General features: G+C 42.6%; 1 protein-coding gene across 1 annotated transcript in view; it reads left to right on the plus strand.

Moving 5' to 3' along the window:
* LOC124805728 (juvenile hormone esterase-like) overlaps positions 1 to 18,708 on the plus strand; it is a 94,545-nt gene extending 75,837 nt beyond the window's left edge. Inside the window, exons 5-7 of the mRNA XM_047266299.1 lie at positions 1,357 to 1,574; positions 7,295 to 7,460; positions 18,509 to 18,708. Coding sequence (XP_047122255.1) covers positions 1,357 to 1,574; positions 7,295 to 7,460; positions 18,509 to 18,708 — 584 coding nt within the window. The remainder of the gene's footprint in view (positions 1 to 1,356; positions 1,575 to 7,294; positions 7,461 to 18,508) is intronic.
* Positions 18,709 to 27,246: the final 8,538 nt, after the last annotated feature.

Consider the following 27,246-nt stretch of genomic DNA (forward strand, 5'->3'; position numbering starts at 1 on the left):
AAAATTCTACCAGGCGGCTTCCTCTTTCATTTCTTAGCCCCAATCCATATTCACCTACTACGTTTCCTTCTCTCCCTTTTCCTACTACCGAATTCCAGTCACTCATCACTAATAAATTTTCGTCTCCCTTCACTATCTGAATAATTTCTTGGATTTCATCATATATTTCTTCAATTTCTTCGTCATCTGCAGAGATAGTTGGCATATAAACTTATACTACTGTAGTAGGAGTGGGCTTCGTGTCTATCTTGGCTACAACAATTCGTTCACTATGCTGTTTGTAGTAGCTTACCCGCAAACCTATTTTTTATTCATTATTAAACCTACTCCTGCATTACCCCTATTTGATTTTGTATTTGTAATCCTGTATTCGCCTGACCAAAAGTCTTGTTCCTCCTGCCACCGAACTTCACTAATTCCCACTATATCTAACTTTAACCTGTCCATTTCCCTTTTTAAATTTTCTAACCTACCTGCCTGATTAAGGGATCTGATATTCCACGCTCCGATCCGTAGAACGCCAGTTTTCTTTCTCCTGATAACGACATCCTCTTGTCCCCGTCCGGAGATCCGAATGGGGGACTATCTTACCTCCGGAATATTTTACCCAAGAGGACGCCATCATCATTTAACCATACAGTAAAGCTGCATGCCCTCGGGAAAAATTACGGCTGTAGTTTCCCCTTGCTTTCAGCCGTTCCCAGTACCAGCACAGCAAGGCTGTTTTCGTTAGTGTTACAAGGCCAGGTCAGTCAATCATCCAGACTGTTGCCCCTGCAACTACTGAAAAGGCTGCTGTCCCTCTTCAGGAACCACGCGTTTGTCTGGTCTCTCAACAGATACCCCTCCGTTGTGGTTGCACCTACGGTACGGCTATCTGTATCGCTGAGGCACGCAAGCTTCCCCACCAACGGCAAGGTCCATGGTTCACGGGGGGAGGTCAGGCAATTTGGTCTGTGGTTTTTTGTTCTCAACTGAATTTCGCTGCGGGTCTTCATGTTTCACTTTCTGATCTTTTTTCTAGCGCCTAGTTAAGCAGCAATAGTGAGAGACCATCTTTTTGCCGAACACTGGATTATTACTTTTTATATATGTATCCTTTGCTGCAAGATGAGCCCCAGTTCTCCATTGATTCCCACATACTACCTAGAAGAAAAGATGATGATAGTGTTTTTATACCATTGATGGAAACAATTGTGACAGTAAAAGTTAGTCAGGCGTGGAGGAGTGTTTAACATAATGGTTAAGGCAACTAATCGCGACGAGCAGGAAATTCGGGCTGGAATCCCAGACTCTTGAAAATTTTGCATTGCATTTCGAAACAATTTGTTAGCGAGATGTGTTGCTTGTCCGCAGGCCTGTTCAGCGGGGTGATCATCGAGAGCGGCCAGGCGTCCGCCAACTGGACGGTGGAGCCGGTGCCTCGAGAGAAGGCGTACCGCCTGGCGGCTGCGCTCGGTTTCCAGACCGGCAACCTCACAGCAGCAGAAGAGGACGAACGCCTCGCTGCCTTCCTAAGGACAGCCAACCACGAAGACCTCACCGTCGACGACTCGCGTGCCCTCTCTGATTTCGTGAGTTCGTTGCGACGGGGTTTTGCCTGTTGAACATTCAGCACGCTATTTTTTTCTCTCTGATGTCTTAACACACATGTCCTATCATCCTGTCACTTCTTCTATTGTGTTTTCCATATATTCCTTTCTTCGCTGAGTTTTCGGACAACTTCCACATTCTCCGTCAGTCTACCTAATTTTTAATATCCGTATAGAGCACCAAATTTCATACGCTTGGATTTTACTCTGTTCTGCTTTCTCCACAGTCCATGATTCACTAGCACATAGTGCTGTGCTCCAAACGTACATCATCAGACACTTCTTCCTCAGGCTAAGGCCGATTTTTGATACTAGCAGAGTTCTCTTCGTCAGGTATTCCCACTTTGTTAATATACTTTTTATGTCGTCCTTGCTTCGTCCGCCACGTGTTGCTTTGCTTCCAAGGTAACAGGATTCCTTAACTTAGTCTACTTCCTATTTCACCAGTTTCGATGTTAAGTTTCTCACTAATCTCGTTGCGACTAACGTCAATATTTTCGTGTTTCATGTGTTTATTCTTAATCCATATTCTGTACGCATTAGACTGTTCGTGTTGTTTAGCGAGTTTTCAATTATTTTTCATTTTCACCGAGAATAACAATTTCATCAGGGAATCTTATCATTTATATCATCTCGCTCTTTATATCATCCCACTCTCACTCTTAATCTATATTCTGTACGCATTAGACTGTTTACGCTGTTCACTGCGTCTTGTAATTATTTTTAATTTTCGTTGGGGGTAACAATTTCATCAGCGAGTCTTATCATTTATATCATCTCACCCTTGAGCTTTCATTTCTATCGTTGCTTCTTCGATGTGTACATCGAACAGTACAGGCGAAAGACTTTATCCATGTCTTACTTCGTTCTTGTTCTTTCATTTTTATTATTCCCTTTTGGTTCTTGGGCGTATTATACATGTAAAACTAGCTCCTAGTCTAGACCTTGGAGGTCCTAGGGATTTCGGTCGGCCACCGTGTCACCTTCTGCCATTCGGCGTCATGCGGATGCAGCGTGGAGCTGCATGTGGTCAGCATACTGCTGTACCTGCCGTCTCGCCAACTTAACAGACAGAGCTGCTACTTCTCATTCAGGTAGCTCCTCAACTGGCATCATAACATGGAGTGCACTGCGGGCCAGTCCTCCCACTAAGGAAAAATCGTTGGCAGTACTGGGAATCGAAAATCTATCCCAGGTCCTCCATATGGTGTCCACTTGCACTGACCACTCAGTTACGTAGGCAGACCATTTTTAAAAAAATAGAATTTGGCCATTTATGGAACGCTTAGATTCAAGGACTGAGATATTGTCTTTTTCATCTTATCTTCCCAGAACTTCTTCATGTTTTTGCTGATGGACTATTTCTGTTCATTTGATATCACACTCCCAGGTTTTGGTTTTTGGGATCTTAATTTCTCCTCTTCGTCCAGTTATTACCTTTGTTCTTCTGTGATCTTAAGATTTTTCTGATTGTTTCCCTTTCTTATTTTCCAGTTCCTCTTGTTCACCTCTTTTATTCAGTGTTAGTTATTCAGATCCATATCATGCTTCCGGTTTAATTACTGTTGTGTAGCGTCTCTTATTTTTGCCTCGAACGATACTGATGTGTTGGATTAGATTAGATTCAGTTTTCGTTCCATAGATCCAAAATTCAGATGATTCTCGTGGGTGTGGAACATGTCAGAAAGTATAACATAAAAAACATGAAACATTTGAATATAATCCTTGCTCCCTGATCATTTGTCAGGAAACTGTCAAAATAGATACAATAAACTAGAGTTGCTAATTTTTACAGAATTAATACACTGTCAGAATGAGACACTGTTATGTATTTTTAATAAATTAATCATACACAAAATATCTAATCTGGACTGTTGTATCCAAGTGCTGTCAGAAATAAATCAAACAGACCTTTTTACGTAGGCTGGTCTAACAGTCCTTAAGATATCTATCTATAGAGTAGAAGAATTGCCTGTCAAAAAGTCTTTTAAACTCCATTTACGCCATGCTTTACCTGAAACCAAGTTTTTAATCGCTGCTGGCAATTTATTGAAAATGCGTGTTCTTTAGTAATGGAACCCTTGTTGGACCAAAGGACGTAGTTGTAGGTCTTTTTGTAGATGTTTCGTATGCATAGTATTGATAGTATGTATTGATCTACTGGTTGCAAATAGAGATATATTGCTCGCAACAAAATTGATTGAGGTATAAATATACTGAGAAGCAGATGTTAGAATAGAGTCCTTGAACAACGGTCTACATCATGTTCTTGAATTTACATCACAAATGATTGTTTTTACACTCTTTTGCACGCTGAAAACTTTTTATCAGTTTGATGAGTAACCCAGAATATGATCGCACATGGCATAACAGAATGAAAGTAAAGAAAGTATGCAAGCTTTTTATATTTATATGCCCTACATCTGACATCATTCTCACTGCAAATACAGACTTGTTCAGGTGCTTCAGCAATTTGTGGTATGCCTTTCCCAACTGGATTTATTATCGAGCTGCAATCTCAGAAATATAACATTGTCAACCTCTTCGATCTGCATGTCTTCATATGTTTACGCATGTGGGAAAAAAATCTGTTACTGGTTCTGAACTGCATATAGCGGTTCCTTTCAATGTTTAATAACAGTGAACTAGCTTTAAACCACTTATTAATGTCCGTGAGCATTTGAATAGCAGCCATTTCTAAATATATTCTTGACTCGCTACTTACTGCAATGTTTGTATCATCTACAAACAAAATAAACTTACTATCTGGCAATGTAACAGATGAGAGGTCATTAATATCCACAACAAAAAGCAATGGACGCGAGATGGAATCTTGAGGAACACCACACGTAATTAATACCCAAATAGATGAAGACTGGCTGCGTACTGCACAGGTATTTCGCAATGACACCCTTTTACTCCTGTTTGTCAGATAAGACTCATTTCGCAGCATTGCCAGTGAAATTATAATATTCTAATTTACTTACGACAATGCTGTGATTCACACAGTCAAAGGCTTTTGACCAGTCACTGAAAATGACAGTAGCCTCTAATTTATTATCTAATGAATTAAGTACATTCTCACTGTAAGTGTAAATAGATTTCTCTGGACCAGAATACTTAAAAGACACAACCTGTGACTAGGACAATATATTATTTATAGTCAGGGCTTAAGGAGATGCTGAACACAACGTTTTCAAATATTTTTGAAAAAACTGGCAAAAGTTAAATTGGTCGATGGTTTGATGGTATCTCTCTATCTTACTTCTTGTAAAGAGGCTCAATTTCAGCATATTTTAGCCTGTCTGGAAATGTTCCACTGATAAGAGACTGATTATACAAATAACTTAAGATAGAATGCAACTCACATGAGCACTCTTTGATTAACTTTGTTGATATGTTATGATACCCACCAGAATACTTAAATTTTAAGGATTTTATGATGAATGCTACTTCTTTGGGAGGCTTGAGTATCAGTCCCATTTTAATGAAAATATTTTTGAAGACTGGTCTCAGATACTCCATTGTACTTTTCACCTAACCTGACAAGACCAAGCTGTCAGTAACAGAAATAAAGTACTTGTTTAAGAGGTTTGCATCACTAGATGCACTTGATACTAATGTCTCATTTATTTTTAGAGCTATATTTTCCACTTCTTTTTTGGCACCCTATGTCCCACATAGTTTTTATTTTGTTACCTGATGTAATTATCTTTTTCTCGTAACAAAGCTGCTTCAAATTCTGGATTATTTGCTTCAATATTTTGCAGTATTCTTTGTAACACATTACAATGCTAACATTAAAGCTGTTACAGAGAGTAGATACAGTCTCATTTTTGTCCCACATCTCTATTCATTGTGTAATCCATTGTTTATTTTTTTCACTTGTGTGGTTTTAATTACCTTTAAGTGAAAATAATTTTTCAAAAGTGGAAGTAACTTATTAATGAATGCTTTGTATTTGCCATTTGAGTCAGAAGTATCGTAAACATCTATCCATTCATGTCTTAGAGGAATTTCTTGAATTTCTCAATTTTTGACTGATTTATTACCCTCCTGTACTCAATTTAATAGATTTTTAATCATAACAAGTTTCAACATTTAACACGTGATTCTGCATGTAATGATCAGATAGCCCATTTGCTATTGGTTTTGTGATATGCCTTTTTTTAGATTTGTCTACAAAGATATCATCAATACTGGTCTCACAACATTCACATATCCTAGTTGCAAGGTTCACAGTAGAACTAAATTGAATGACGGTGTTACTGATTGCAATTATTGTTCACTGATAGAGCTTTTCAGTAATGTTCTGTTTCCAAGCGAACACTTTTTTTTCTTTTTTTGGCCAGCTGTGTACTGACTGGTTTGACACGGTCCGTCCACGATTTCCTGTGCTAAACTTTTCATCTCAGAGTAGCACTAGCAACCTACTTCTTCAGTTTTTTGCGGGACGTATCCCAGTCTCTGTCTTCCTATACAGTTTTTGCCCTCTATAGCGCCTTATAGTACCATGGAAGATATTTCTTGATATGTTAAGAGATGTTATATCAGCTAGTCCCTTTTTATTGTTAGTGTTTTTCATATATTCCTTTCCTTGCTGATTCCCCAGAGAACTTCCTCATTCTCATTGCTTACCTTTTCAGTCCACCTAATTTTTAAAATTCTTCTGTAGCACCATATCTCAAATGCTTCGATTCTCTTCTGCCTCAAATGCATCGAGTCTCTTCTGTCCAGGTTTTCCCATAGTCCATGCCTCACTGCCATACAATGCTGTGCTCCAGACGCACATTCTGGAAAATTTCTTTCTCAAATTAAGACCACGATTATTTTGCGAGCTAGGTCACAGAATTTCTTAACTTCATGTACTTTGTCTCACCAACTCCGATGTTAAGTCTCTCGCTGTTCTCATTTCTCCTACTTCTCATTACTTTCGTCTTTCTTCGATTTGCCTTCAATCCATATTTTGTTCTAATTATACTTTCATTCTATTCAACAGGTCCTATAATTCTTCGAAACTGTCACTGAGGGTAACAAAGTCATCAGCTAATCTTAACTTTGACACCCTTTCACCCTGAATTTTAGCCCGACGCTTGAACCTCTCTTTTATTTTGACTTTGCTACACATCAAATTTATTTGCTATATTCCTTCTCGTTAAAATATTTATTCCTCTCTCAGTTCCTGTGTGATTCTGATGATCGTGATCAATTTAGGCTGCTGGGGACTATTTTCGGACCTTCCATTTCGTGTTAAATCCGTTCCATTACCATTAAGACATTTTTTCGATATGAAGACGTGTTCGTCATTTTAATTTAGCACAATATTTAGATTATATTCCTAACCGTTTCTTCAGGTCCTGCGTGCAACACCATCGTTATTAGTCCTAACAGGTGAATAGACGTCTAAGGAATGTGCCAAACCTTCATGTAGAAATGAAATATTTTATTCAAGTGCATGGGCGGGTAAAGTTTTCCGTCGCATACTGAAATCTTGAAAAATTGCATCACTGTTATTGAACATGACTACTGCCAAGATCTGAACTACAGTAGTTCACACTAATTATGAAATGGATTTTTATGCCATTAAATTACCATCTGCATCCCTGCAGTACCTGGGTGTGGTTCTTCTGGGTCACTGAGTGCTGCATACTTGCAATCTACGAGAAAACTGACCATAATTTGTGCATGTCCGTTTGTTACAGGAAAAACGACGTCTCAGCCCCGTGGCGTGGCAACCCGTTATTGAGCCACCGTCAGCGTCGGCAGTGGTTACTGAGTCACCGATCAGCATTCTCATGGAGGGCCGCTACAACCAAGTCCCCGTCATGACCGGCGTCACATCCGCTGACGGGTCCGTCTTTGTTGCCAGTACGTACCAAAACCCGTAACCTGCACAGACACAAGTGATCCATCATTCTTGACAACAACCCTTACTGTGATACTGGAATGCTCCGTCTCATGGGAACACCCTTGTTGGTTGGTGCAAAGTGGGGAGGAATGCAGCACCTACACATATAAGCGTATACTCATTCCGAGCTGAAGTGACTTTCTGGGGATATGGAGGCAGCCGCCCCGTTTCAGGCACTAGTTCTGTTGTCAACGCAAGGATGCTCTCGAGATTCTGTTCCTTTTAATCGCAACACATTTAGAAGAATTTCGCGGTACAGGTGGTGGTTTACTCCTATGGTTATTTGGCAGTATTTATTTCTCGTTATCTATTAACGTTAATGCGAGGGCTATTCAGAAAGTAAGGAACGATAGGTCGCTAAATGGAAACCACAGAGAAAATCAAAACTGTTCTATTTGCAACAGTTAGCTACAACTTCCAGCTACTTATCTCCATAGTCGCCGATCCGATTTAGACTTTTGTCGTAGCGTTGTAAGAACTTTCCAATACCCTCGTTATAGAAGGCAGCCACCAGTGCTTTCCGCCAATTCTCTACGCTGGCCTACTGCTCGTTGTCTTTGCCAAAATGTTGTCTTCATAGCCAGCGGTTCATGTAAGCAGTGATGAAACTCAGAGGGAGACAATTACGGGCTGTGTTGTGTGTAGTCAAACATTTCCATTTGAAAACGATGCAGGAGCATCTTCATTGCCCCTGCAGAATGCGGCTGAGAATTGTCTTGAAGAAGAAAAGGCACGAAAGTTATGTAATGTTGGCTGCCTAACTTCAGGCGACATTCATCACCCGGCCCTCGTACTTGGCGGGAGACACTATTGTTCTAAGAATCTTTATGTAACGGGATCCACGTTCATACTAGAGACACTGCCCAATACACCTGTGCAAAACTTCATCGGATTTTCACGGTGGTTTCCATTTCGCTACCGATCGTTCCTTACTTTCTGAATAAACCTCGTATAAAGAAAATACTTTATTTAAATCGAGCTTACTACAAAGTACTCTCTGAAATAATCCCATGTGAGATTTTTGTCAAAAACGTGAGAGGGTAACTGGTTGTAATAGGTCTACATTTCACGTGCTGTGTCACCAATGACATATACATGTGAGCGATACATTGTAAAATTTTAATTTGCACTCACCTTCTGTCTTGACACAATGTCCGGACACACTAGGTAGAGTGTCCTTTCCTGTTCGTTGGTCACTCACTTTTCACACAGCACTGGGCGCTCCGAAGAAATGGGCTAGATTCTATCTGGCCACAATTAACTAGCGTTTTCTTTTATTGAGCGCTATAATGGCCCATACATCGGGAATAATGAAGACAATCATTCACAATTATCGTGACGACTAATTTGATATGAGTAACCTACAAATTCACAAAAAACTATACAAAAGATGTAAATACTCTTATGCATTAATGTACACTGTTCGCAGATGCGCGATCGTGCCTCCAAGTCCGTACCCTATGATCATTAAACTTGGTGTCCTCTCTTGTTTCTTCAGCTTATCAGGATCGTCCGTGCTTACTTACCCCTAAAATCAGAAGGTAGGAGAAAGAGCACTCTGAAACGCGTCTGTTGCTGTGGCCTGAACAGTAATGGAAGAGAAGGAAATATGTTGTTATCTTATTAGCTTATGTGGTGTGTCTCATTGTGTTGTTTGAGATTTACTGTGGGTACAAGCCACTGTCGATAATACTGCGTCCAAGGTAGCCTATCTCTGAAACAACTGATATGCTCAAGCTGACATAAGGCTAATTAGCTATGAACGTTACACCAGCATCAGAAGAAGGAAGACATCAAAGTCAACAACGCCGGAATAGTATCCCTTGTCTAACAGCATCCAAAACGGTGGGATTGAATGAACATATTTAAGTGAGCCTGACGCCATTAAGAGCAAACACTATTGCAGCTGTGAAATTACATCGGTTTAGAAAACGGGAATTTTGCTGTTGGTGCCACGCGATACTTGACACAGCAACAAAGTGGTGCATCACTCAATTGGATCCACTGCTGGTTATCGCCAGTTGTCTTGTGCCATATTTTGCACATAACGCGAGTTGTCAGGTGCGAATATAGTGTATCTGCGGTTAAACCAAATACGAGCTGTTCCATTTAATTTCGGATAGCAGGAGACCATGCATTTTTGTGGGTTCGATTTTCTATCATCTACAGCAGACTTTACATTAATATCCTTTGAAAAATCACAGCTGTGATAAAAAAGTGCTTCCGGTTTTATTAAGGGTTAAAGTTACCGTAATTTAATAAAATGACGCGATTCTGACATTCGTAGCTCAGAAACTATTCAAACTAAAATTCTCAGAACTTAAATTTAATGTGAGTTTTCTTATTTTTCATATTTTTCTAAAAATCACAATTTAAAACGGATTACAAATCATGCAAAACCACAGTTTAAACGGATTACAAATTATGCCATATTGTCCGCCTGCTTAGCTGAGTGGTACCGCGCTTACCTTTCATGCAAGCGGGCCGGGTTCGATTTCCGACCAGGTTGGATATTTCTGCGTTCGTGGACTGGGTGTTGCTTTGTCCTCATCATCGTTTCGTCCTCATCACCGGCGCACAAGTCACCCAAAGTGGCGTCGAATGAAATAACACTTGCTACTTGGAGGCCGAACTTCCCCGAATGGGGCCTCCCGGCCAATGTTGCCATACGCTCAATTCCATTTTTTTATGCCATATTCTTCACCAGTTGATTTAAAACCGGATTAGTAAACTCTTTAATGGTGTCTTGAATTAGGAGGCGTAGAAGAAAAAGAAAAGTATATACAAACAGCGCCAGCACACATGAATCATGACGAGCCTGCTGTCGATCGCCTGTTGCTGATGTTTTGCGGCAACCTATCGTCAAATTTTAACTGACTCAGATCAGCAAATCGAGGGTAGTGATTGCATTCATGTTTGGAATACGAGTGACCCCGTTGTGGAACTGTGACAGCCCCAGAGCCGCGGTAGAGCTTAACTGCGCAATTACTGACGCATATTAAATTCATTGCGACCTATACCTCCGGTGTAGGCCCCTGTTCGCCCGATTCTTGAGTACTGTTCATTTACCTGGGATCTCTATCAGGTAGGACGGACAGAGGACATAGAGAAGATCCAACGAAGAGCGGCGCGTTTCGTTACGGGATCGATTAGCTGCGAGTGAGCGTTACGGCAAAGCTAAACACACTCCACTGGCAGACGTTACAAGAGAGATGTTGTACATCACAGAGAGATTTACTACTGAAATCTCTGGACAGTACTTTTCAGGAGGAGTCTGACGACATATTACTTCCCGCCACATACATCTCGCGCATTGACCACGAGGAGAAAATTCGAGACATTAGAGCCAATACAGAGGCTTACCGACAATCATTCTTCCCACACACTATTCGCGAGTGAAACAGGGCTGGAGGGATCAGACAGTGGCACCGAAAGTACCCTCTGCCACACACCATTAAGTGGCTTGCGGAGAATGATGTAGATGTAGATGTAGATGTACTGCCACTATATCTCACCATCGCTGGTGAGCGTGAATGTCTGGCCGTGGGAGGCGCGCAAGGTTCGCTTAGTGCGACTGTGCGAGCGCCGCTGCTGCATCACCCTCGGACGAGGTCTGACCCAGGAGTCTGCTGGTGAAGATTCCGCCTGGAGCGTCGTGATCGCGAAGTGTCCCACCTGCGTACGGAACCTGAAGTGCCTCTATCGAACGTAAGGCGCGAAGTGACACTGCTGCAAACAGAGGCCGAAGTTATCCTTTGGAAGCAAAGCCTGAAGTCGCTCTACTCCGAGCACAATCTGATGTGAAGTAAAAGATCAGAGTGCGTCAGTCCTGTGGAGATCTCCAGCGTCTCAAGAAGCAACAGCCAATCAGAAAGATAAAGTTTTTCTTCCATCAAGGAAAAAATTAACCAGACCCGCTATACTTCCACCACCGTGGGAAAAATGTGTACAGAAGCCTCTCTTCCAGAAACTTGCGTCTAAAAATTTTACGTCACCGCTCTCTAGGCAATCAAGCTTGCCACTATTTGGCACTTTCTGGGCGCAGTTTTCTAACGTGGGGCATATCAAGAGGAAAAAAGTAAAAATGTGGGGCTAGGTGCCGAGCAGGCGGATAAAACGTGTGACCTTCATTCCAAGGGATTGCTTGTGTGTTTCAGAAAGCTTTCGAGATCGCTATCTCTCCTAAAAAATTTTCTCTTGACAATCGTTCTAAAAGCTGGCCATGTTATTTACCAAATCCACAAGGGAAAGGTTTCACAGAAGTTCATAGGTCCAAAAACGTCCAGAGTGCCCCTCCAGAAAGCTGATACCGCAATGCCTGGCTATAAGAGTGGGACTAGAGGCGACGGAACAGGGTTGTTGGAGCGATTCCTCAGTTGAACTGCACTTGCTTCTCTAAAGCAACTGCCCGAACAGCCCAACAGTCCATGAAGGGCCACCGGTACCAAACGGCCACCGTGTTATTCTCAGATCATAGGCGTCAGTGGATGCGGACATGAAGGGGCATGTGATCAGCACACCGCTCTCCCGGCCGTATATCAGTTTACGAGACCGGATCCGGAGCTACTCAATCAAGCAGCTGGGTGCACGCAGCTTCCCAACAGCGCTCGGTAGACCGTATGGTCACCCATCCAAGTTCTAGTTCAGCCCGAAAGCCCTTAACTTTGATGATATGAAGGGAACCGGTGTTGCCACTGCGGCAAGGCTGTTGGCAACACTTGCTTGCTTCTCTGGCCATGTTATTTATCAAATCATCTTTCCACCAGAGAGAGGTTCCACAGACGTTCGTAGCAACAAAATTTCCAGAGTGCCTCTGGTTGACAGTCTCTCCAGGAAGCCGATAGAACACAAATAGAGCGCAATGCTTGATTACGAGACCGGTGCTAGAAGGCAACGTGAGCAGGAGCTCTTCTGTTGAGCTGCACATTCTTCGCTGCTGCTTATCCTATACCCAGGACGTGGAACTGAGTATCTACACGTATCTAGATAGAAGAAAAGGAAGTAATCACACACGTTATCACTGTTCTTCTACTTAAATTTAAAATAAGCGGGCGTTCCCTCAATATCCTCGAGTTAGGTTGGATTTCATCTGAATTGTAATTGATATAGATTTCAAACTGACTGTAATTTGTATATAAAAATTGGCTAATTTGTACAGAATGAATAGGGGCCTAGCATTTTCCTTTCCCAGTTTTCAAAATAGATGGTAACTTTTCCAATTTTTCGTCCGATCTGAAATGGAATCGTCCGCACACTCCAGAATTGGTGCAGAAATCAAAGACTATGAGACACTGTCTGTGCAGTGCACATATGATGAAAAATGACGCAGTTCAGTTGCTGTGCGCCTGTGGAGCGTCGAGGTGGTTTGGCTGCTTCCTACTAGTAATACGGCTAGCGCGGAATCAGAAGAGCTCAGTAAGCAATAACATTCCTTATTCAGACTCCCGTACCGAGTTTGACGTCGGCGCCTCGACGACGTGCATTGCTGCCTCGCCATAACACGCGTTGGTGTATTTCAAATGGTTCAAATGGCTCTGGGCACTATGGGAATTAACATCTGAGGTCATCAGTCCCCTAGAATTTAGAACTACTTAAACCTAACTAACCTAAGGACATCACACACATCCATGCCCGAGGAAGGATTCGAACATGCGACCGTAGCAGTAGCGTGGTTTCGGACTTAAGCGCCTAGAACAGCTCGGTCACAGCGGCTGGTGAAGTCACCATAGAGGAGGGCTTCCTCTGGCGTCATGTGGTCGAGACGCGCAACCATCAGGTCTAGTGGCAGCTTGTAGGCCAGCAGCTACAAAATGAAGTTGCTAGGTGACGTTGAGAACCACTTCGTTCATAGAGGACCATGGGCTTTCATGGAAACGCCGCCGTATGCAGTTCGAAGCCCCAGGAGCAGTAGCAGTATGGTTAGAAGTGTGTGTGTGTGTGTGTGTGTGTGTGTGTGTGTGTGTGTGTGTGTGTGTGTGTGCAGAGCTGGTCTAGCTGAATTGACTGAGCGTGAGATTAACTTATTTATTCACACTCAAGGCACGGCGTTTAGGGCTTAGAGTACCTTACCGCCCTCCGTTGTTTGCTTTCCTGGAGAGGAGGCTACCCAGTGACTTCTCCTACTAAGACTGTGGCGTGCGGTGGACTTACACATTGTCCATATGCGAATCTTTCGACAATGAGAGCAGTACCAGGTAAGGATACCAATTTTGAGGATGTGTCGTGCCTAGTATCACTGGATACAGACAAGTCTACAAGACTTTTCACTTTCAGACATGAAGTTCACAGTTCAGCATAAGACATTAAATACACTTGTGCCCTACCTATGACGATACTGTTTTCTTAATGTATGATCAAGAACCAAGCGTGAGCGTTCCTCTACTCGGTTGTCTATTGGTGTGTCGATGTGGTGGCACTCAGAAGGTGAGAGAGAGTATAGCTCCGCCAGCGCCTCCCATTCGCCGCTGCAGTACGCAGCGAGAGTTAGTTATCTTCTGTGGTACTTATGCGAACTTTGGACGATACCATACTAATCATGGCCCACATAATGCCACTGTAGGTGAGTAATGATCGGACTACTGAGCAATAAAGACGCAGCTTAGTGTCTCTATTGTCTCCACAGATGAAGACGGGGTATAAAACCTTCACCGGTCGCAGGTAGAGCGGTTGACCAAGGCTTTGTAATCTAAGCTGACTCCAAAGTGTTTAGTGAGTCTGACACCGGATTCTCACACCGTTGGTGGTGATGTTATTGCGAAGAATTGATTTCTTCGTAAAACATGCTGTGGTTTGTCGGCATTCAGCACAATTTTGTTTCTCCTGCACCACATGACCAGTCTATCGACTTGGTGCTGGAGACTGTTAATTAACTACTCAGTATCGCGGCCTGTGGGAAACAGGGCTGTATCGTCGGCGTGTTTGGCTAACTTTTACTGCGGATCCAGGAATAAGCCATTTACGTAGATTCACTATAGCCGACATAATTGTCTTGAGAGATTCAGCAACTGTATTGATAATTGAGATAATTCTCATTTTTGTTCTGTCTCAGTTGCATATTTTTCATTAGATTATAAGTTTATATCACTCTGGACCACCTTCAGCAACTACTTAGATTTGAGGATGTCCCAAATACATAGAAACATGTGAGCTGTTTAAAAGTGTGCAACTGAGATGGAATAAAAAATGAGAATTATCTTATTTACACAAATGTTTAATATGGGTCACAGAACTGACCCCCTGCGGTGTTCCAGTGGAAATGTGTTTTGTGCCGTAGCTTTGGCTATGGTGGGCGACCATGAAAGTCCTGTCTCGGAGAAAGACAGTGATGAAATACAGGGTGGTTGTATCTGTTACCAGTCTTTAGATCAAGTTTTGCTGCCAAGCCTTGTCATAGGCGTTCTGTGAATCGATAAAGACAGCCACAGTAGACAAGGGACAATTGACGCCTTTGGTGACGTTCTGTCAGGCAAATCACTTGGTGTTCTTCAGACAGGTGCAAAGAAAATGCGATTTGTTCTGGTTGTATAATCCCATTTGTCAATAGTGATAGTGATTTTCATTGCTGAACAGGTGTCTCCAGTACTTTAATTCTTTAAAATTGTGGATTTGGTGTATGTTTTAAACTGTTTGTGTTTTTCATTAATATCTCCGTCTAAGGAAAATTAATCAATAGCCCATCGCAAAATTGGTAGAATATGGGGACCATACGACTGTAATATTATTCAGCAAGACTTTCAGCAGCACTTTTCATACATAAAACTGCATACTGCATATGTCGATCTTTGTAGACTAATGTAACTAAAAGTAATTTCAGACAAATACGAAAATTTAAACAAAATTTTTCTGTGGCAATTTTGTTTTTAGATCATGATGAGCAATTTATGAGCTGCTGTATGTTTAAAACTAATTTAATAATCTTGCTAATCTCTTTTATCATTTTAATTGGTAATGTTTGCAAAAACCCAAATATTAATCTTCACATTCATGGATACTCAGAAAGTTTCAGGATCAGGAACAGGGCATTAATACAATTATATGACTGAGGTGAATGATATTCTCATGACACACAAACACTGAATTTTACAGTATAGCGGCACACTGCAGTGAAATGACTGATTCATTCACTGATACTGGTCTAAATATTCTGTTCATCGCCTGGAGTTGTTGAAGCGATGACCTGGCATGGTGATGGTCCTGTAAAGCAATCTTGAATTTTCATTGTCAGGCTTCTTAGAGCATTACACATTATGCCATTCTTCAATGTGCTGATACTACTGTAAAAGAGATTTTAGGATGGCTAGTTGTGGGCGGTGACTCTGAACTGTAGATGGGTACAGATACTCAAATAAGGCTGCTTGTGGATACAAGACACGTTATTGCTGTTTGTTTACATTCTTTAGACTTTGATGCTGCTAGTGTTGATGGCTAACTTGGCAAATACATTGTCACGACGTCTCTATGCGCGCTGACCTGCGGTCTAGCTGTGTAGATAATGGCGATGCGTGAGCACGAGTGGCTGTCGCTGCACATTTCCTCCCACTGCCAAGTCACGCTCTCAGAGCATGAGGAAGGGCAAGGTGGAGACATTGCGAATGTGCCTCGTTTAAGTGGCAGCGCAGTGGTGTTGCTTAAGAAGTGATTGTATGTTTCACGTTTCTGAACGCCATAGGTCACAAAGAAAACATATTTCCTCTATTGTTTGATTATTTTTTATATGATGAAGATATAATATTATTTGCACCTGGTGCAAATATCGCCATACGAATGAGTGCAGCTAATTTGAGTGCAGCTAATTTCACAGCTTTTCCAACTCAAGTTGCCACGCGATTGTGACTTATTTCACATCATTTCGTAGCATACTTGAAAAAAGGTATTTCACATAAATATGTCGTTCAAAATATTTTAACACTTTTGCAACCTCATTTTGTTGACGTAGAAACTCTACCTGAGCAACGCAATGTATACGTCCTAGGCAGTTTTAACGTAAAAGAATTTGTCATTAAAATGGGAATTACTTTGCAAGTCAGCCAGTTACATCTCCACGTGCCCAAGTGTGCTTTCAACTAAAATGGCAAATGGTCTCGCAAAGCGCTGGAAAAGAGATGAAGAGTGACAGTGCCGTCTAAACGTTTAGGAGAATTTCCTCGGACTTCATTTAAGGTCAGAGTGAAGTCTTCAAACCACACATTTCCTTTACAGCAGTGACCATAAGGAAATGGACTGTGTTTGTCAGAATGTGTCCCTTCTACAACCCGATTTTCCTTTTAAATGCATGCCCACCAAATCAGAAACAAGTTGGTTTTCACCCTGCAATGTCTTACTGTAGGCAGTATGCAGTGAAGTCCACTCAGAATGCAAAGTCTGCAATCCATTCTGGATGTTCTAATTGTCATTGCAGCATTCATTTTTGCTTCATAAATTACACAATAAGGAATTTTAAATCAAATAGTTGTTCCTGACATGTTCTTCGACTTAACCAACCTGCTTTACATTCGTACATTAAGTCTCCATACTCTTCGATCAGTTCCAACTGACAGTGGCATAATGCAAGCGACTTCATAAAATTTTACTGTTCATACCACCAATTTCTTCATGTGCTGCTTGGCTGCACATGTAGCACAAAGTTATTCCAGATCCACTCAACAATGAATTCTGTCTGCCAGTCGTAATTTTTGTTCTTTCACTGTCATCTGAGTATTTAAATTCTTTCTGCATGGTATTGTAATGTCACTTCATAGCAAGTCTGCAGTACCCATAGCTTATGTGACTGTATAATATGTATTAAGAATTCTCGTTCCTCTCTTCTGTCATACCCATTCATCTATAAAGGCTTATGGCGACACGTCGCACGACTGTGCAAACATCCACTGAACCCAGGGACGTCCTTCACACCATGAACAAATAGCGATTGGAAAACCGCGCTGATACCACGATTCTCTCAAACGGAAGACAGTTGTACCGACAGGAACGTGCTACATTGCAGTACTAAATTAAATGTCTCGCTGTGCTAAGTATTCCCAGAGAAGTTACGAGCAAAGCCGAGACAGGCCGAGACTCGGCTCGCACACGGCCCACACGCGGCCAGCACACCATTCCTGTGTGAAGTTTGGCACCAAATGGCTGGCCCTGGTACAGGTAATAGCGCAGACCGTGCGCCATCGTTAGTGCAACGGCTCCGCTTCTCGTTACCCCCAGCCCATAGTGTGGGACCCGGCGAAGACGGCTGTCACTGTGTGTATCAGGCTGCATCTCACCCTCACTGGCACAGGCCGAGGGTGTTATATCTCGAGAGAGGCGGGGACGGCTGGATCGCCCATATCGCATTACTGAGAGGGCAACAGAGTGCAGAGCTACCTCATCACCCAGATACTCAGGCGGGGACGTAGATTCGAGGTCCGGCGACTGTGGAGACAGCAGCGTCATCCACACGAAGATGGCCAGTACTGACTAGACATCACATTACCGCCCAGCTGTTCGACAGTAAAAGGATCTGCTCCGGGCATACGTAGTGGAATGGGCCACGTTTGTGTCACGCGGTAAAGTCTGGAACAGAGTCTGATGACCAAGCTTCAGCTATTATCACATGGTAATTGGTCAAACCGCAGAAGACTAATGACGACTGGTCCACCCCCAAATCGTTGTCATGCGGAAGTAGTGGTACGGAAGCTGAACGCTATATCTGAGTTGCTGAACTGATGATGGTCAATGCCAAATGCGTCAGTCAAATACCTAATTTCATTCCCATAATAAAACATGAGCATTCTTTTCATCTGGAATTTCCTCACCGATGTACAATTAGTACACTAGCATTTCAGGACAGGCAATAATGATAATATATCAGTATTTTCTTAGACGGCAAAAAGGTGTAATTTGTACGTCAGTGACATACAGTGCTGGTATTACAACAGCTGTCGAATTTGTTCCGTTTAATATAAGTCTGCTAACCCATGATATGTCGCACATCCACCTGCTGAAGACCGCAACGTAACAGATATGCTGATTTTTACAGTGTCTGGAGTGATGCAGAGCGAGTCTGTGGCGGCAGATCTCAACGAAAACTTCACGTCCCTGGTGGGTTCTCTGCTGCCGAGGCCAACGAGGGAAGAGCAGGAGGCGGCGGCGCAGCAGCTGGAGGACTTCTACTTTGGGGACCAAGGATTCACACAGCAACAGCCGCAGGCCGTATATGATGTCTGTATCAACATTTAATTGACTCTTAAATATCTACAGATGTATGTGAAATGTATTCGCAGGTGTAAATACCAACAACCATTGGTTGTATAAGGGAATGACGACAGTGAAAATTAATTCCGAACTGGGACTTGAACCAGGATTTCCCATTGCACGCGAGTGGTCAGCTTGTCGTTGTCTGTGCACGACTCACACCGAGATCCAAAGTTCCACACGTCGTCGTTCCTGCATCACAAAGTGTACTGGCACACACGTTATGCAAATCCGTACAGCGGGGGACATTTAAAATTGAGTGTCGCTACCTGGTATCGGCAGTTAAATACAATATTCCAGTGCCCCTGTTGTTAAGAAGAACGATGCAATGTTCCTTAGGACATGTATGCATGGACGCGAGTCGTGCAGGAATAGCCAAAGCGGTTAAGGCGGCGGCTAGCGTACAGCGTGAAATCTCGGTTCGACTCCCCGTCCAGCACAAGTTTTCTTTGTCGTCATTCGCTTATACAGCTGATACTTGTGCGTATTCGCAACTACAAATACATTTCATGCATTATATAACAGCTGTAGTTGCCACGGTGCCTGTTCCTTCGGACATCCATGGATGTTCTAAGGAACACTGCACCGTTCTTCGTAACAACACAGACACTGCAATATCGTATCTAGAGATGCGCTTCTGTACAGTGACATACAAAACAATTTACTGCTGTTTGTATCCAGAGTACAAGAGGAATTCTGTAAGACCTCGACCTAGGACAAGGGTATGGTTACGTCAAGGAAATTCTGATTATTTTTTGTAACATATTATTGTCGATTCGGATGAGATAAGTGGGACGTGAATCACAAGAAAACGCAAACACAGGCTTGTAGTTCACAAAGTTTTATTACACATATCCCCCTACAAAAGCAGTACAAAATATTTTACGTACCTGGCTTCCAATAGCCACCAATAACAAATTTAATTAAAAACCTTATAGAGCCTTTATAATATTATACAAAATGAAACAAGTTAAGTAAAGTTCCTTCCTTTTAACTAAAGAGCAGACACCATATCCATGTAAGTATATAGTGCTGTCAACACCGGCCATGACCTTCTTCTTCTGTGCGGATGCACACTTATTCCTCGAACTCTTAGGAGACTTGATAAGAATGTCTTCCACGAGTAATGAGTGTGTTTGGGTAGGACACTACGAATGTAGTGTGTGGACGTACAAGGTGAGAATGGTGGGTCTCGCGGGAAGCGTGCGCGAGTTAGTCCCTGCAGTCGGGCTATCCTCTGTGCCCTCGGCGGCTATGGACCAAACATAGCACAGAAGCTAGCCGAAGGAGGCACAAATGGCGAGCGGAAGGACGGGCTGTAGGGGAGGAAGGAGGCCCGACAAAAAAAAAAAAAAAAAAAAATGTGGCTCAGCTGGATAGAGCGTCTGACATGTAAGCAGGAGATCCCGGGTTCGAGTGCCGGTCGGGACATACATTTTCACCTGTCCCGTTGATATATATCAACGCCCGTTAGCAGCTGAAGGTATTAATATAATACCAAAATAACAAATAGTTCCAGATAAAAATAGAGGAGAAGCATAATTGACTACAAATTTAACAGGAATTTACCAGGACTAAATCCCAATTGGTGAAACAAGCAACAGTACAGAATATTAAATAACAAATTCCAAGTAAATGAGCAAAATCTTGGACCAATAGACAGATCATAGAACCACGGCATTCCACCAATTATATAATTATATAGTGACTTATTCCACTGAACGCATTCGTGACGTTACTCTCTAGTATAACAACAATATTTAGGCAGACAGTTATCTTGCACGCAACAGCGGGCACAGCCCGACGGATGACCCACCCTAAAACAGGAGTGACCAAACTACTAGTAACAGGGGACGCACCTTGACGCAGCTCGAACACATTGACGAGAGGAATCTCCTAATAATTACAGGAGAGAATACTCAACTACTGGGGCGAGCAGCGACTCTGATAGGTTACAGCCAAGTAGCGCCAAGCGTCACCAAAACGTAGCTGGCAGAGCTAACGGCGTCCGAACACATTTCAATCAAGGCACCGCCCCCTGTACTGGTCAATCCAGAACTGATTGGGCCCGCCGCTCGTAGTACACTGTAAGATTTAAAAAAAAGTACAGACTACCAAACTAAAGAACACAATACAAACCCTCTTACTTCAGAGTTATCTGCCGCCCCCCCCCCCCCCCCTTTAAATTTAAAACATACAAGACCTCAAACACCAAGCGAGGTGGCGCAGTGGTTAGCACCATGGACTGGACTCGCATTCGGGAGGACGACGGTTCACTCCCGCGTCCGGCCATCGTGATTTAGGTTTTCCGTGATTTCCCTAAATCGCTCCAGGTAAATGCCGGGATGGTTCCTCTGAAAGGGCACGGCAGACTTCCTTCCCCGTCCTTCCCTAATTCGATGAAGCCAATGACCTCGCTGTTTGGTCTCTTCCCCAAAACAACTCCCAAGCCCTCAAACAAATAGCATGGAAAATTATTCTTTACTCTTAGAAGCAGACCCCAATAAGAAGCATAAAGTCTGGAGAAGTTAACGGCCTTCCGACGCAAGAGCATAAAATCCCATAATACAAGACACCAAATGTCACGGCCTCTCCAAACGAAGACCACACAATAAGTCATAAGATGTTCTTGTAACATTACAAGCACACTAGCTGACGCCCACTTTTAGTAGCACCAAACGTCGAGAATGCACATAGCATAGATAGGCATCCAGCATCAGGTGGTACAATAAACACACTTGCTAGTGCATTGGAGGCCATCAGCACCATCTCGCCGCCGGCACTCTCCTCAAATCATAACACAGCACCGCGAACAACCAACACCCCTTCGTAACGGTCACTCCAAGAGTCGCCAACACAACATATGCCCATGAAACGGGCAAGCACAGCCACTAGGGCCTCGGAGCGAAAAACCAAGAGAGACATAGCCGTAAGCGCCGCGCTTAAATAGCGACCACAAGAGGAAAACCAAAGAGAAAACGCGCATGGCAGAACGAGCGGGATTACTGCCCCTACAAGATAAGAGAATCACTGGCGCCAGCGACTCCCCCACGGCTCAATAAGGATCCGAGGGATCAATTATCTGATACGCTTATAATTGGGAAAGGTTCTATTTTTATTTCCTTTTGAGTGTCACCCGTTCGAAGGCCACACCATGGTGGTCAAACTGTTAGTGACGCAAGAGCCAATGTCCAACGTTACTTCCGCGAGCCCCATGGGCTAATTGTTTGGTATTCAGACCTGGACCTGTCTGTTAATGTTTATGCACCGATTTTTACAAGACTGGTGAAAAGAACAAAACACGAAACGTCTCTGTGTAAAAGAGATTCCTGCAACTGTAACTGGAGGAATATAGCGCTATAGTAGACTCATCTCATGATTTCTGCTACTCGGTCCGCATCAGGGGTGCTGGAACCTGTTACATCTCACATGTCTCACCTGGCCTGCACTCGTTCTGACGTTGCACTCTAAGAGGTAGCACATACACCATCTTTGAGTTAAATGATTGACGTGGGAAGAGATAGATTGCCCAAAAAAGAAGTAGACAATTCTTCTGGTACAAGTAAATTATATTGTCACGTTCTGTGTCCTCCAATTAAGTTGGTGCATATCAGTAACAACTTCAAATTAAAACAAGTGTGCGTCACCCCAGAACTCACTGAGCCTTCAGGGAAGTCACTAGTTCAAAGTAATTGTCTGTCCAATGTACCTTCGACGAACTACTCATCCCAGTAGGATATGGAGGAAAATATGCTGCAATGCGCGGCTTTGTAAGAGACACGCCAAGACAGTTGTGACACTGTTGACCACCTCGATGCGCAGGTTTCTGCCCTGCTGCTAGATTTCCACACACAATCGCGACCAGAAGGCAGTCTACTTCTGTTTACAACAACACCGAACGTGTAGACACTAAGACAAAAACATAGCCTTACTTACCACTACGAATGCAAGACATGACGTAGTAGCATGACATAAACTTTGTCCCTCTGATCTAGCCACATTTAAATCTGTAGTTATTTTCATAGTTAAAAATATAACATTTCGATACCAATCAAAGTAACTTCGTAAGTCCTTTTCGAAAGTTATACTTTGCAAAAATCAGATGAACCAACAATAAAGCTTTGTCGGCTGCTGAGATTGACTTGACATTTCCTCTGTCTTCAAATCCATGATGATCTGTATTGAGCAGATGTGATATTACCCCTATTTCTGACTTTTCAGCAAGTGGTAACATCAGACATGTCATTTTTCATGACAATCAGGATTAAGCTATTTTTCACACCAGTAAGCCATATTTATACCCACTCATAGCAATTCTTGTAAAATTTTACGATCTATGTGTCTACTGCAAAACGTGTTTCTATTCAAGAACTGTTTTTCCCCTCCACCCTTCAGAGCCAGTGACGAGTCCATCCTGCTGTTGCCATGGGGTGTTTTGTTTTCTGTTTTGCTTCTTACTTTCTAGTTTAGACAGTATTCCTACTCCAAGCTTCTAGAACATTTCGCTTTCGTCGCTTTCTGGGATCTCACTTCCACCCACATCTTCTGCTGGTGGGTGTGCCACACCTTCTTGCACGGCAATGGAAAAATGGCTGCCTCTCACGTCCCTGAATTACGATTTTGTATTCGTTTAAAATTCACATAAATCTTGAAGTAGAAGTCGGATCTTGATGCGGGTTGCATCAATAAACTGAAAAGCTCTTAGAACACATTTTATGCTTTGTTTGAAAAGAAGTTTCGCTTTATTTCAACTCAAGAGATTACGTAATGTTAGGTTGGGAAACGAGCATGGGTAGGTAAATAGCACGTCATTGCCTCGCCTTATAAGACCTAAATGGGTCGGTTGTCCCTGACTGACACCTAAAATGAGATGTATAGAATCGACAAAATGCATATTGAAGGTTGTTGTCCATGTCTGCTGGGCTCGTGTAAAAGGCATTCCAAAGATACCAGCTATTGTTACAGCATCATTTAAGTTGACTATGAACTCTCAAGAAGTGCTGACAGGAAGCAGCACTTTCTTGGGGAGTGCTGTTAAGAGGAGATATCATTAACAATGCCTACATTCTGGTCTTTACGGTGACAGCTTGAATGACCTCAATGTTTAAACAAATTCAGGAGCTGTTTGGCTCTATCAAATGTGAATAGTCTTCTGACAGTCTTCCTGTCTGCAGAGAAAGGGGATTTAGAAGTTTCTAATAGTTTGGAATTCTGGCTGCAGTAAGCCAACATTTGTTTCCGGAGAGCTTTTCAAGTGCTTCATCATCCCTTACTATACCTATCCTGTTCGTTTTTCTTCATCCACATCAATTGTCATATCTGAAAGCCATTCAAACATTTCTCCTTTTTCTCGATAACTTGGATGTTTCTGTGTCATGTATAGCATCACACCAAAAAGGCATTTCGCAAACGTCAAGTCCTATTGCTGCACCTCTCAATAATCCTGGCATTTTTCTAAACAATTATTTTCCTCATAGTATCATTTTTTCCAGCCGTACATTTTCAATTCGAATTAAGCTGCTTCCTAAGTTAGTAAAGGAGTTTACATGTTCAATTTCCTTTCTATGTAGCTCTAATTAGTCTATGCATGTCCCTGATGTTTTGATTGTTTCTGTCTTGGATGATGAAAATAGCAAGGACTCACAGCACTGTAAATCCACAGTCCGGTCACGTTAATGAAACCACCGCCTGTGTTCGACATCGCTGTGCAACAAGAACTAACTGACAGAAAGTGACACACCTAACAGTGGAAGGTACATAAAGCGTGGAAAACGGTGCAGATATTATCGTAATACATAAACTGAGCAATTGATCCGATGATCACTGGCTTTCGGACAAAGAATGGAATCATTCTCGTAACGGCTGAGCCCGTAAACTGTTAGCGTGTTGTTGTGGCAAAATGGCCCTAACCAAAACTTGCGCCGAGGCAACAGGGCGCGCCACGAGCCGTAGATGACCGGGGTAAAGACGACTGCGGAGGTGTCTACGGGCGAACACATATGCAGCTGTTGAGCAACTGACCACCCAGATGAACCAACGTGCTACCATCAGTGTGTCCTCAATGACTGTACACCGAACGCTGCAGTGTATGCTCCTCCACTGCAGGCACTTGGTTCATGCACCCATAGTCACTGCTGTTCATCGTTGACAAAGCCTGGATTTTGCAAGCCACTCCCTCAGTTGGACTTCCATTGAGTGGCGACAGGTAGTTTTTTCAGATGAAACCACCATAAGCATTTTCTGCCAGTTTTATAGTTTTTGTTGTTGTTAGTCACAAAGTTGTGTTTTGTGGTGCATTTGTAAATATTTACCGTTCTAAACACTTAAGTGCTGTAGTTAGTTAGTTAGTTAATTTATTAGTTACATGTTCCATAGGACATCTGAACGATTGTTTTGTCGAAGTTATGCGAAACGAGTCAGTTTACAGGATATGTATACTGGCTACCACTTTTTGAGTAGAAATTCATAAATGTAATAGAAGGGATTGACCAGGAGAAATGATTTCAAATTAAATTTAAAACTTACTTCGCCACCCGTCCAACATTTTATGTTATCGGGCAAGTGATCAAAAATTTTTATTGCTGCAAATTTAACTCCTCCCTAAGCCACTGACAGCTTTAACAGTAGTTAACGTAGGTTACTTTTTCTGGTGTGCATACTGTAAGACCTTCAAGACACACACCATCAGATTATTTGACTTGTCGCTCTAACGAAGTAGGCGAGTGTCAGCAATATGTCTCGTGATCTTATCGTGGCGTGTTTATCTTCTGCCGTTAGGTCAGACGATAGAAATGCCACTTGTACCCTTCGAGTAGCAGATTGATGGTGACCAACTTTAAACAGAACGTGATTAATTTTCACACATATTTATTAAAATAATAAAAAGCATAGACATTACGTAACTTGATTCTGCTGTTTACAACTGACAATCTGAAGTTCCTTTGGTCTTGGTACGTAATCTTATTCTCAGATATCTCTGATACTTGACAAAAGTGTCTATACATTTATCTTCATGACTATGTACAGGAATACGATAATCTTATTAGGTGCAGACAGAAACTTGACTATATACTGGTACAGACTAATGCAGACTGGTACAGACTGCTGCAGACAAATGCAGACTGGTGCAGACAGGTGCAGACAAAAGCAGACTGACTAATCGGAGGTCTGTACACACGTTATAATACCTCGCGCGTTCAGGTATCACTGCGCGAGTGTGATCCGCGAGGAGAAAAGGTTCTACATTGGCAGCAGTCTCATTGGCTGCGTTACATATTAGTACATGGATCGGCGGAAGCAGAATTTGGTCCGTCTCTAAGGCAGCGCCATCTCATAGTGCGGAGAGGGACGAGTGCTGCACTTGCGCTGTTGTGCTTAGCGGGGTGCGCTCGAGTGGGAAACTTGTGTACGTGCTGACTACGCCAAACTATGTACACAACGCTTTTCCTCTCTAGGGTTGTAGGTATGTACATCATTGTTCCTCTCAAACATCATCAGCGAAAACACGCATTGTGACGGCGCAGCTAAAATGCCTAACTCCTTGAAGAGGTACCTAAATGCCATGGGTGAACACCACATATTATTCTCATTGATCTCTCTCTCTCTCTCTCTTTCTCTCTCTCTCTCTCTCCCTCTCTCCCTCTGTCCGAACAGGCCTGGGAAGGCCCAAAGGTACCGTTCGGCCGCCGTGTCATCCTCAGACCACAGGCGTGACTGGATGTGGGTATGGAGGGGCATGTGGTCAGCACACCGCTCTCCAGAGACGCTACTTTTCAATCAAGTTGCACCTCAGTTTGCCTCACAAGGGCTGAGTGCACCCCGTTTGCCAACAGTGCTCGCCAGACTTGATGGTCACCCATCCAAGTGCTAGCCGAGCCCGACAGCGCTTAACTTCGGTAATCTGATGGGAACAGGTGTTATCAGTGCTGCAAGACCGTTGGCTGTTCTCACTGATAGCTTTTGTGCAATCAATACTTTCTTCCTAAATGATGGTTTAACGCAGAAAAGAATTCCCTACATGTCAGGGGGTTGATAGATTTGTTTCCAAGCTTAGCACTTATGAGGAAGAGCAAAAGTAACTGAACTTACATGTTTGAGAAGCTCAGTAATATGCTTCTTCCAGGCCAAGTTTTCATCAGTATGTACACCCCATAATTTAGAGCATTGTAGTGTAGTTACTGACTCCTGCGTATGTTATACATCAATTCTAGTGTGACTCTATTTGTTGTACAGAGTTAAATGTAGCGTGTTCCTTCAAAATTTACAGAGAGGTCTTTTTCAGAGACCCATTTAATCATTCTTTTGAAAATATCATGTATTAGCTCTTCCGTTACTTTCTCTGTAATAGGATTTTTAACAACACTAGTACCGTCTGCACCAAGAACCAACATTAAAGCAATTTGGAATATATTGTTAATTTTTCACTTACAAAATTTTATGGCGAGTGAAATGTTATGTATTTTAGAACTCTTTATATAACATGCAGACAGTTAATCCACACGTCGTCAGTCGTGAACCATCTTG

Source organism: Schistocerca piceifrons, chromosome 7, assembly GCF_021461385.2.
Source record: "Schistocerca piceifrons isolate TAMUIC-IGC-003096 chromosome 7, iqSchPice1.1, whole genome shotgun sequence".
NCBI classification, from domain to species: domain Eukaryota; kingdom Metazoa; phylum Arthropoda; class Insecta; order Orthoptera; family Acrididae; genus Schistocerca; species Schistocerca piceifrons.